The sequence below is a fragment of the Eubalaena glacialis genome, chromosome 1, assembly GCF_028564815.1.
Source record: "Eubalaena glacialis isolate mEubGla1 chromosome 1, mEubGla1.1.hap2.+ XY, whole genome shotgun sequence".
In the NCBI taxonomy this organism is placed as follows: domain Eukaryota; kingdom Metazoa; phylum Chordata; class Mammalia; order Artiodactyla; family Balaenidae; genus Eubalaena; species Eubalaena glacialis.
This window is the reverse complement of record NC_083716.1, coordinates 180,482,628-180,495,722: the sequence shown is the minus strand read 5'-3', so window position 1 is coordinate 180,495,722 and position 13,095 is coordinate 180,482,628. Positions and strand designations below refer to the sequence as shown.

The window sequence follows — 13,095 nt, the reverse complement described above, 5'->3', positions numbered from 1 at the left end:
AATTAAAATTACAGAGATCTAGTTGCATTCATCTAATTCAGCACACATAACTTCAGGTGAAATTTCTACTTGAGTATCAGAGAGAAAAATACTACAAAAATTACCAACTGTGCCACAACGGACATATAAGTGATAGAGTATGAAAAGGGTAGTATTTTAATAGTATAAAATAAATGTTCTACAGAAAGCTTGCAAATAGCCACTTACAGTTTCCACTGGATTAGTTGCAAAGTGCAGGCATTTCTCTTAATGCTTAAAAATCCCCATATTCTAAAAAATCACACATTAAAATAAGGCCTACACAGGGGCAGGACAGACCATTCAAAACCTATCAACTTTGTCATAAAAAAACTAATGAAACAATAATAAACCTAAATAAAAATACTAACAGTTTAAAAACTGTTAAATTCCTTAATAAAAAACAATACTAAGTAAATATAGGACTCTTTAAAAAAGGGTCAGGGTAGTTTGATGAACAGGAGTGAAAGCAGATTGAGGCTGCTGGTTCACCAGGCCAAAGGTGAAACGCACAAGGCTGGGGAGAACCAGCAACAAACTCTTCCAAGACAAAGCACTGCTCATCCCAGCCAACAGGGAGCACGTGGGGCAGAGGGACCTCTTGGGTCCATGTCCTTTGCTGTGCTACTGGCGGCACTACTGTGCTTGGTGTTCAGCTGTTCTCACTTGTGGTGTGGAACAGCGTGCTGAAAACCACTACTCATGATTCAACATGAATTCTGTGTGATACTAACACAATCCCCATACTCACCAAGTGTTACGAGTTACTCCCACTAGACAAAACGCAGGTTTCCGTATTGGTGAATTCAATCAACACAAGTTCGAACAGGCTACTGAACCCGAGGATGGTTGGGTGGGTTCCTGACTCAGCTACGCCATTTGATATACGGGACTTGAGCATCCGTGGATTCCACTGGGGTCCTGGAACCAACTACCCCCCTCCCACCCCCCACCCCACCCCATACCGAGGAACTGCTGTATATGTTATCATCATTCATTCTTCTTGGGGGTCATACAGGAACTGCGTTTAAATTAAGGGAGAAATTCCATTCTTAAGTCTTTCTTTTTAGATCTCTATTTAAAAGGTCAGTTTGTAATACACCTATTTCCATGAAAAACTGGACAAATTTGAACTATAAAATTTTAGTTCCTTTCTTGAGTGTATCCCTTTTATTATTATTTTAATTAATTAATTAATTAATTATTTTTTGGCTGCGTTGGGTCTTTGTTGCTGCACGCGGGCTTCCTCTAGATGCGGTGAGCTGGGGCTACTCTTCATTGCGGTGCGCGGGCTTCTCATTGCGGTGGCTTCTCTTTGTTGCGGAGCAGGGGCTCTAGGTGCACGGGTTTCAGTAGTTGTGGCACGTGGGCTCAGTAGTTGTGGCTCACAGGCTCTAGAGCGCAGGCTCAGTAGTTGTGGCGCAAGGGCTTAGTTGCTCCGCAGCATGTGGGATCTTCCTGGACCAGGGCTTGAACCCATGTCCCCTGCATTTGCAGGTGGATTCTTAACCACTGCACCACCAGGGAAGCCCCCTATTATTATTATTTTTTAAATATTTATTTATTTTTGGCTACACCGGGTCTTGGTTGTGGCACGAGGGATCTTCGTTGCAGCATGTAGGATCCTTGGTTGCGGCATGCGGGATCTTTTAGTTGCGGCATGTGGACTCTTAGTTGCAGCACGCATGCGGGATCTAGTTCCCGGATCAGGGATCGAACCCCGGCACCCTGCATTGGGCACGCAGAGTCTTACCCAATGGACTACCAGGAAGTCCCTTGAGTGTATCTCTCTTATTCCAATATTTAATCTGTGAGGATCTTTTTTATTTTTTATCTTTTTATTATGGAAAATTCCAAACATACAAGAAAGTAGAGAGAACAATATAATGACCCTCCATATACCTATCACTTCAAAAATTATCATGGATGATGGTATTTAACCTATACCGTCATCCATTTCCCTTCACTTTATTTTGAAGCAAATCCCAAGACTCGCCTATCATTTTACCTATAAACATTTCTGTATGTATGTAACAGTCTTTTAAACAGATCTTTGTGGGGAAAGGAAATGAGCCATTCATGCTCGAATGGGATAACCACAGGAAAGCCTTAATTTTTGGAATTTCTCCAACTCTATTGTGATAGCTTAAAAAACATCACTGAAACGCCACAGGGAGTGCGTATCAAGATTCTCTAGAAGTGCTACCTTTGCCTGGTGCTTGGCTAGAAAGGCAATATGGTGTAGTGGTTAAGCACAGGGACTCATGTCAGCTGGCTTGGGCTCATCCTCCAGCTCCACCACTTACTAGCTGTGTGGTCTTGAGCTCGCTAATTAACCTCTGTGTTCATGTGTAAAATGAGGATAATAACACTACCTAGTTCACAGAGATATTCTGAGGAATAAATGAGTTAACATACATAAAGTGCTTGGAACAGTTCCCGGCTTACAGTAAGCGCTGTGTGCTAGCATCTGTATAACATGAAGGTGCAACAGTTACTATTAAAGATTAAAAACAAGGTAACAAAATTCTTTTTTATTGACTCAAGAATGCCAGAGTGCTGTAAGAAAGACCCAGTAATGATTTCTAGGGATCAAGAGAAGTAGATGTCAGCAGAAAGCCTTCACACTCCATCTGGGGCTCAGAACAGCAACACAGCTTTGCTTTGTAATGAATTTTATCACCCCAAGTTTTAAAAAGTCAAAGCCAAACAAACAAGTGAAATTTCAGAACAACAACAACAAAATATATATGTGTGTGTGTGTGTGTACCTTGGCATCAGCTTCCCAACACTGATGTAACAGTTCAGCAAAACTCTTGGGGCAACTGCTTGGAATGGTTAATCTCTGTAACAGGGAAAGAAAAAATAAATCAAACGGAAACAAAACAAAACACAAGGATTTTCTCATTAAAGGAAGGAAATTCTAATTGAAAGGTATACAAGAGTTAATTTAGTAGCATAAACAAGACATAAAATTTAAAACTTGCATTGATTAATATGTGACTGGTGAGAATTTACATTTAGGTTCATAGCATCTAATCTCTAAAGACACTTTACCGTTTTCCTCCAAAATCACAGTGGATGAAGAAATAGGGTTCAGCACAACAAGTGCAACAAAATATAGAATCAAGTCTAAAAGAAACTGCAGTACGAGAGGGGCAAGTTGGAACTTAAATACTAAATCTAAACCACACATCTATCACTGTATTTTTATAGGCAACTATGAGATATGCAAACAGGCCAGGTAACTAGGAAAACAGTTCAGCTTTGGCAATAGGTGTACAACTTCTGAAAACATCTTGAGCACAGTGATAATTTTAAAGAAGTGTGCATTTTCTCAGCAGCAAATGAGACATTCTGAATGGATGACTCATTATGGCTTAGTTTTGGTCAAATGCATAAACTATAAGGACTTGACAGAACAAAGATTATAATGTGAGGATTAGTCTTGTTCTAACATTGTACAGCAGTGGTTCTCATAGGACATGTAATGCCCCCAGGGGCAGTTTACAGATCTACAGAGACAATTTTGTTTTAAAGTCTGGAGGGTTGCACCTGGAGCAGGTCAAGAATGCTGGCCATCTTTCAATATATAGTAAAGCCCTGATTAAAAATTCTCCTGCATTCCACCAAACTTCAAATGCCCTGTGTGCATTCATGTGAGTAAAACAAGAAAACAATGAGGCTTATAATTTTCTGAGCCTTAGAATCTGATTTATAAATAGCGTATTTTTAAAAATATTTTAAAAATACACTGAACATTCTATGAATGCAACTACTAAATAAAATAAATCAAGGGCAGATTGATTTTTGCATTATTCATAACCTTACCAAGATTTTGGGAAAATGTTGCCTACAACAGTGTTGCTCATGGTACTGGAATCATTAATACAACCCATTTCTACTCTGCATTTGTAGCTGTTGAATTCTATTTATCCATAGGTGGAAGCATCTAAAACTGTTCCATTATCACCTCTACTGTTGTTATACCTGAGCATTTATACATTGCAATACATATTTACTTCTTCCTTATATTACATTTAGAGCATCATGTTGACTTAAAATACAATGTTGTACTACCTCTGAATTTCATTTCAGGGAAGAAGACGAAGCATTAACATAGTTGTTATAAAGAGAACATTCGGTGTGATAGAGCTGAGAACCTCTGTACTAAGAAGATTTATTTTACAGTATTTTTTGCCAAGAAGTTTTGCAAATAAAAAACTGAAAACAATTTAGTTGGATTTGGGGGAGGCTACATATAAAACTAGAAAAACAGTTGCCTTGGCAAGAAAACAGACAATCTATATTTGGAATCAAAATAAAAATACACCAAAATAAATAAAACTTTAAAGCAAAGTAAAAAAAAAAAACAACTCTCCAACTTAGAGGCTACACTAAGCATTTTTAAACTTCTGGTCTTGTGATTTCATAGAATAGAGCAAGATGTAGTAAATGGTACTATTATTTTACTGTAATGCAAACTGGAAACCTTTTGATGAAGGTCAAAAGGGAAATCAAGTGTTTACTTAAAAAAAAAAGTAAGATGGTTGGGGATGGCAACTAATAAAAACAGACAGTCATTGCAATTATGTGACGGAATGTACTCCATGTGTAATGAAAAATAAGTTTTCATAAAAGGTAACATTTTCAACATAACTTTAGCACAACATTTTCCCAAGAACTGAAATGTGAACTGGCTGAATATGGATGTTGATCTTTTCTTACTGACAAACTTTTAGATACCACATATAAGACATTATAAAAGGAGACATAATTATTTTAAATTATCTGAGACGGTCAAATATCAGTTAAATCTAGACTCAGACACTTCATGTAATGGATTATTTGGGAACACTAAAAAGTACTTTAAAAGAGAATCTAAAATATTTAAGTCCTGATTACGTAACTGTGGGCATTCCTAATTCATTAAAACATCCTGAAATAACCAGATATTAGCACCAGGTTTGCAACACTACTTAAAACTTAAATATTTTAAAATAAAACAGTTTCAAATTTAAAATTAAAATATTTCCTAATCACTAAATTAGGCATGATATTCTTTAAAAAGATCACATTCTTTTTTGCACTATTTTCAACATAAGATGCAATAATTATTTTTTAAGTCAAGTTTATTATCTTTTTTTAAAGTGTTGTCAAGAACAATGGATTAAGTTTTTGAGGATTTCTATGTTAACAAAGAATAGTAATTTTGCTACTTAGAATAAAACACATTTAAGCATTTATAAAGATAGAAATTATAATGCCAGAACATTCTGAATGACTACTAATTGAGTTTTATGGAAATTACAAAGGCAGATAGACATATCTGTAAGATTTTTAAAATTTATTAGTAATACCCTCTTAATTTCATGCTTTCTATACTATAAGAGTTCACTGTTTGCTTTGTAAAGTTTAACAGTGTTTTATGGATTCTAGTTTCAATAGGATTTAATAATAGGAAAAATGATTGTTTGAAGACCTTATTTCTTTATTAAGGGTTTGGAATCAAAGGACTTCAGATATAATTTTTAGAAAGTATCGATCTTCCTATAGATGCAAAAAGCAATCCTAAATGGTAAAACCAAATAAGGTCTAGAGTCTGGTTAACAGTAATGTATCAGTGTCAATTTTCTGGTTTTGATACTATACTATACCTATGTCTCACCAGTGGGGGAAGCAGGGTGAAGGGTACACAGAATTCTTTGTAATATTTTTGCAGCTTCCTATGAGTCTAGGATGACTAGCATTCTAGTGTGACTAGCTCACATTTAAAATGCCTCTCTGAAAGTTTAAACATGTCATTTTTTATTTCAATGAGGCCTCTTAAAAAAAAATATAGCTTTCTCTTTTCAACTCAATAACCCAAGGTATTCCAGAGTAAAAATAACTAAAATAAAATAACTGGAATTTGAAGGGATTTTTATAAATTGTATTTAAGTCAAAGTCTCAATTTTATTATAAAATAAAATAAATCCTTGCGAATTATTTTAATGCTATCTCAACAGAATTTGTTTTGGTAATAAGTGCCTCCATTTATGAGGTAGAATGAAGAGATTTTCTTGAATGATGACAATGGAAACTACATTTGAACTTAATTTCCATATTCTGATAAATGAAATAAATATGCAGAATGAGAACAGACAAACAAATATCCTTGTAACACCCAATTTTCATTAGGTTCATTAGAAAGTTGAGAAAAATTATTTCACCATGCGGGTTTCTTTCAAATGACTATTTCATTTAATAATATAGTATGTGAGGCATTTGAAGAGCCTCCATCTGTTATTAGCTGATCATGAGATCACACCATGGACACTCTACTTTAGGGGATTCCTGGGGAGAAAGGGGGAGATGGCCTCCTCATATAGCCTGCTGAGGAGATTCTGAAGGTTATTTACGGGGGATTCTCAACCCTCAAGTCAGCTACTCAAAGGCAGCTTCTAAATTCATTTTTCTCTTTGTTTTTAAAGTGCTTTAGATTCACACCTTTTCTGCCCTCCTTTAAATGAAATATTTTAAAATATTAATTACTCTGTCTTATACATATTTGGAGGGTCCAGTCAGCTTTTAAAAAAAATTTCCTCCTAGTTTATCTTGAAATGATACAGAGGGAAAAAATGACATTGAGTGTTCTGCTCCAAAGTCAACAGAAGGTCAATAATCTTCTTCACTCTATTTGTCAACCCAGAACTAAACGTCTAATCATCTCACTGGCAAAAGAAACTGAACAGAATCAAGTGGGTTCTCGTACCATGAGATAATCAGTTACTCTGTGTGTGAGGTCTGATTTAATAGCACACCAGGAATAACCATCCCATTTAATTAAAACAGGACAGCCTCTGTGAAACAATGAGTAAGACACATTCTTGAATATAACATCTTTTTATTTTTCTTAAATTGGCAGCTCTCTCCCATCAAGTTCAGCTATCATGAACATTTCATCCATTCTCAATGGCTCAGGAGGACAAATTAATAAGGTAACCATGAATTATGTGATCTAAAATATGGAAACTTGGTTTCTCTCAGTCAATAGCAGCTTTTTGATTCATCTAGTTTGCTCCTGCGCTCACGTGGGGAACGGATCAATCTAATTCTTTTAAAGCGTTAAAAAGGGAATATTGCTACATATTCACCGTTTTGCAAATTATTTTACCCTAAGGCTGCACCCTTCCCTTTTGTGAAGGGCACAGATAAGATGTGGAAATGAAGAAGTTTTGTGAAATAAAGTTGTTTTGCAGCGTTGCAAAGACAACTGCGTGCTTCCATTACTTGATCTAAGTTCTCATAATACCTTGATAATGGATGCTTCATCCTTATGCTGAGAATTTCCATGGCTGTGCGTTTCAGTCACAATTTTAAACCTTTCAAAATGTATTTGCTCTCTTTGATATGAATGTACCATGTTCTCTGATGTTGGCTCATAGGTCCAACTAACGGAAAGCCTCAATTTGTGGGAAGAAGAAAAGCGAGGCTGGGGACACAGCACAAACGGTGTTTACGCCACTGAAGTTCTTTTGAAATGGAAAGGCTCTGCATGAAGAAGGGAACAGTTATGCCACTGCCTCGCCAATTCCAGTGAGGAGCTCATCTTCAATGTAGTGTTCAACGTAGGTGGCAAAACTGTAATTTTTCCCTTTTTTGAAACTATTTTTTCTTCTTTTATTTTTGAAATTCTCATCTAAGCGACAGTTTCTTGTACTATAGTGACTCCTGCTGGGAGAGGTAAGTTGAAGTAGCTGAAGGTCTCTTACAGATATATCAACTCCCGGACAGTAAAAAAGATGTCCTAAACGCAGGAGATGGAGTTAAAACTGTTCCCCTACCTTGGACGCAATGGCTTCTTTCATCACTAAGAACAAACCCCTAGGTTTTACAATTGAGACTGAGAAACTAGTACAGTACTTGTACAATTTTTGATCTACAGCATCACGACGTGAAGCTGCAACAATTAGATGTAAAGGGTCCATTCATGAGGAATAACATCACTTTGACCCTTTGTGTTAGCTCCTACTGCTAATCTTTCCATAAGCGTGAACTTACTTTCAATTTGAAGAAGATGAAAAAGTCTTTTGCAAAACCCCAATACTGTTTTCTGATCTATGTACCTGAATGGAGAATCGCAGTCTTACCTCATTTTTTTCCACTACAAGCCAAGCTACTTGTAATCCTTCCAGACCTTTAAAGGGGGCCTCCCTTGTTAGCATCTCCCAGAGAACCTGGAACAAAAAGAAAATGGAATTTTTATTCTTGTACTTCATATTTTTGGTATATTACTGAAACTTTAACATTTAACTGTATCCAGTTACCAGGCACAACCAACTCCATCTGTAGAAACTTGGGCAAAATGTATATATTCACGCAGAGGACTTCTTCCATATATTTTATATATACATATATATTTTAGTTGTTGTTGTTGTTCTTTTTTTATATTAAAAACAAAAAATCTGGTTTAGGAATTAGAATATCTAGAGCCAGGCTTAAAAGTTTATGAAACCAGTGGGCCTCAGTGATTTAACTTTATCTTGTAAATTAACAATTCTCATGTATCACCATAAACTAGATTTTATTTTGTTGGTCAAAACTCTTTGCACCTTCAATCTCTGATAAATTGCTCTATAAGATAATAACTGGGAATTCAACCATATTTTCAAAGGTTCAATAATGGTCTCATAAAAAAAAAAAAAAAATCGAGCACCAAATCCAAATCACTGGCTATACCACTTACTCCACAATGGTAGGTACTCGCCAAACTGTAACATTTAGATTTTGTGCTTTGGAGAAATCTCTCTCAAAATGAGTCAGTCTAAGGGATTCATTTTCCTCCACCTACCACATAATTTATTATACTATATTCTAAAATGTAATAAACGCCTTATATATACACATATATATAGGCTGTGTATGCGTGCGTGTTCATGTGTGTGCAAATTTATGTTTGTGTTATCTCTCTGCAATCCTTGAGATTAGCAGGATTAATAAATCTGTACTGGAATGCCCAAGCAAAGCAAACTGATGCTGGAAATGCTGAAAACAGCCAATGATTTTGTATTCTCTTTAAACTCTGAGTAATGGAGACTTTTACATTCAGTTTCTTTCTTTATTTATACAAATGAGTATTAAGATTTGAATCTACCAATACTTTTGTGAAGTGCAAAAACAATTATAATTTTATCAATAATAATCGTAATAATAACAACCACTATCATTTATTGAGTGATTATGTTCCAGTTACTCTGTTAAACCCTTTTGGTATGTTATCATGATTAATCTCAATCCCATCAGAGAGGTATCATTCTCATTGTATAGATGAGGAAACTAAGGCTTAAGGAAGTTAAATAAACTTGCCCAAAGGCACTGAGTTATCAGGTGGCAGAGCTAGAATATGAATTTGCTGTCTCACCCCTGAAGGTCAAGGTCTTGACCACATGTAATTGTAGAGAGGGAAGAGCTACAGTATAAGAGAGAATGCAGCGGGCCCTAGTTTCGGTATGGAGCCATGGCAGAAGCGAATTCAGCACCTCTGATTTACACTTCTGTTGTTCTAAAAACAAAAACCCATTTCTAAATAAGAATGTAGATTGAGGATATATACACTATTCAAGGGAATCCAATATCCACTATTTCCTCAGCCAGCACTCGGTCTTATTGGAGCCATAACATGTTAAATGAATTCTGGCTAATACGAAGATAATTAGCAGCAAAATCAGGGAAATTGGCAGATGCTGCTCAAGCAGGAGGAAAAGAAAGTCACTGAAGCCTCTTTGGGTTTTTAATCAAGTGTGTCAGGTACTTCTTTAGAAGAGCTACTGAATAATTCTATTTGAGTCACAGAAGTGCTTAGGAAAAGGTAAGGGGCATCCCAGAAGGGGATGATTCCAGCAAACACTGAAAGTAAAGAAAGGGTGAGAACTAGAACGGGTATGTGGTCACCTGACACAGGGCGGCACGGGGGTGGGGTGGGGGACAGAGGCAGCAAGAGGGCTGAGCAGGAAACGAAGCCCCTCAGTTTGTTGCAATTACCACCCTCCCGGTGTTGGGATTGGGGAGGGGAAGGCGTATGAAGGGCAAGTAAGTGAATGGATTTGGCATTCCTAAGGAGAATGGGAAGAATGACTGCCTCAAATAAATCTAACGCCCGGGACCCCAAAACGTGTGGATAAGCAGCCTTGCACCCCTCCTTCTGGAGTCTGGCCTGCCTGCACAATACACTGTGCGTGCGCACACATGCACAAAGGCGGCCTGGGTTTTGTGGGGTAAGAGATGCAGAACCAAGAGCCTGGGGAGTGACACCAGAAAAAGATTTATGTCATTCTTTATCCCAAAATATTCAGTTGGAAAGTGTCCAAAAATCTAACAAGACCCGAGTTATATTTCTCCGAGGGTTCTAATCCTGGAAAAAATAAGATAGTTTCATTCTACTCCCTCTCTGTGTCTCTAAAGAGCTACCACAGCTGAGGAGCCACTTGATGGATGTGAAACTGGCAAGGATGGTGGGGATGGTGTCCTTAACCACTGGGTCCTGAAGCCCAAATGAGGTCTTTAGTTTAATTCCACGATCAGCACATATCAAGATTTCCTATGATTTATTCACCATTCAGAAATGTACCAAAAAAGTAGGTGGTATGAGATAGGACAACAGCTTTTTCTACTGAACAAAATGACATTTGGCACAAAAAATGTAACTTTGTTGAGGAAGTCACTTAGAGGTCAAAAAGTGTATTAAACTATGACTGAAAATATCAGTTATGGAAAATGCAGGCCAAACATTATTGTGATCTTTCACCTTAAAAATATTTTCCAACTCATTTTATATTGAGACGTCCCCATGTTTAAACTGGGTTCACAAGGGAAATTTCTATTTTCAGTTTACAGAACAGAAACTTGGACAAGGCTGTGTACTTTTCCTGCCTTTTCTTTTACAAACAATGGAAAGCCATTACCTGAGCCGGGCTGCTTCTGGAACAGGGCTCAGAGACAAGTGAGGCAGTGATGCTTGCTCTTAAGCCACTCTATTTTCAAAGCTGGTTTTGGCTGAGAAGCTTCTGAGAAGGTAATCCTTTCTGCATTGTCATTAGGAGAGCTTTGTTTTTAAAGAGTGGCTAGGTCTTGAGTTCTCAGAAGGCTAATTCTTCAATGATTTTGGCTCTCCTGAAGTCTTCTTTTTCGTGGATAATATCCTAAACACTCCTGGTTTAGTCCTTCAAGAGAAGTCACCAGAAGGGGATAGAAAAAAATCTACTGCCTTATAAAACAGAAACAATTTCCTGCCTAGCGAAGCTTACCAGCGCAGAAGCAAGGATCACAAGATCCATTTCTGGCATTTCACCAGCACGTTTATTTCAGGGCTATACAAGGCTGGCTAGTCTCCTCATGTGTTAAGAAGAAACAGAGGTCAATTAAACTGGGGAGGGCTAGGGACTTTGAGACTATGAAGGGCTAAATTCTTACAGCAAGTCTGAGAAAGAAAAATAAAAAGCAAACATATAGTGGGGTTTTGGGGATGGGTTTCAAAAAAGGGACAACTGTTTTTTATGTTCTTATTTATCTGCATGTGACTGCTGTGTGGGTGGGAGCTCAATTAATGGAACAGGCTTTTAATGAACCCTGGTATGTTTTCTGCAAACAGATGCACCTACTGACAAAGGAGTTCTGGTTACTCACCTGTTTTGAAAGGACATCAAAAATTCTAAATGCCCGCATTGCTCTCCTAGATATCATTTTCAAGGTTTATGCACTATAAACTTCTACAGCTAACATGGCCCATACCTTAATAACTGTCCTCTACTGCTCTTTTAGGGAGTACCTACTTTGGACATGTAACGCTATTTTCATTAAAAAAAAAACTGTGATTGTTTAAACAAAAAGGCTCAGTAAAGCATGCCTCGTACTTTTTCTTTCACTAATGGTGTTAATTGACAGTACTATGGGAAGGGGTCAGAATTAAATAAAATCCTGATTTGTCATTTATAACTAAATGAGCACATGTGCACTTTTCTGAATGGAATTCTGCTGATGCAGCTATGGGGTAAGAATAACCAGCATTCCGAGTAAACCCCTCTCTTTAAGATAGCAAAAGAGTAGCCCCTCCTTTAAAACTAACACGCAATGGGAAAGAGTGAGAATTGTGGTCCCTTATCAAAATACTAGGAACCGTTCTTCAGCGATGTGGCTTGTCTTCCAATCTGGAATAAGAGGGTTCCACAGGGGTCTCAAATGTCAGTCCGCTACAGATGGCAGAGTGGTTTTAACGGTTTTAAAGAGTTGTAAAAAACAAAAGAATATTCAACAGAGACTGTAAGTGGCCCTTCATAGTCTAAAATATTTACTCTCTGGCCTTTATAGAAAAAGTTTGCTGGCTCCTGTTTCCACAGGATAAAATGAGACACTAGTCCCAAAGAGCAGGCAAAGTAAAATTTAAATTGCCCTAAGTTGGTGTCTAGCGCAGTGCCTGACACAATAAATAGATTTTTGCTTAAAAATGAGGAACATAACTTCATTAAGAGGAAATCATCTCACAAAAAGTCTTAAATCGCAACAAATTTCCCCATTTTCAGACTCCCCAGCAGATGATTTGTAGGATGGTTAGAACGTAGTAAGTTTTGACATACGGGACCAGCTTTAGAATATATTTCTTTAGGAACTTTTGGTTTTTTCCCTTTCTTTTGATAAGAATTATTTGATCACTGTCTAAAATAGGTTATAGCCTTCATTCTTAGAAACACAAAGAATTAAGGAAAATTAGGTATTTAACCTGATGCTACTACTGTCTTCCAACTTTTACAATTCTAGCCTTTCATCAAAAACATATATTTCATTCAAGAAATGATTTTTTTCAAATAGCCAACAAAACTGATATTACATTAATTTGGTATACATAAGATGTAGTAATGATTTAGAAAAAGCTAGCTAACTGAAACCAGCCCAGAACTTACTGAGGCTAGCAGTAATTACCTAGAGACTGATGAACTCTAAAGAAAAAGGAATGGGTTTGACGGTGTTGGTCTCCTCCTGTGCTGTCAGCTACCACCTTCAGTTGAAAACACAGAAGTTCAGGAAGAAGAGGCATGTTGATTT

At 37.1% G+C, this 13,095-nt stretch overlaps 1 protein-coding gene across 4 annotated transcripts in view; it reads right to left on the bottom strand.

Annotated features, from left to right (window-relative positions):
• The window catches only part of MAP3K20 (mitogen-activated protein kinase kinase kinase 20), a 163,127-nt gene that overhangs the window by 56,468 nt on the left and 93,564 nt on the right, over positions 1-13,095 (bottom strand). For all 4 annotated transcript variants that reach the window (XM_061202086.1, XM_061202067.1, XM_061202057.1 and 1 more), the window contains exons 8-9: positions 8,151-8,237; positions 2,789-2,863 (exon numbers count right to left, since the gene is read on the bottom strand). In XM_061202086.1, the coding sequence (XP_061058069.1) occupies positions 2,789-2,863; positions 8,151-8,237 (162 nt within the window). The remainder of the gene's footprint in view (positions 1-2,788; positions 2,864-8,150; positions 8,238-13,095) is intronic.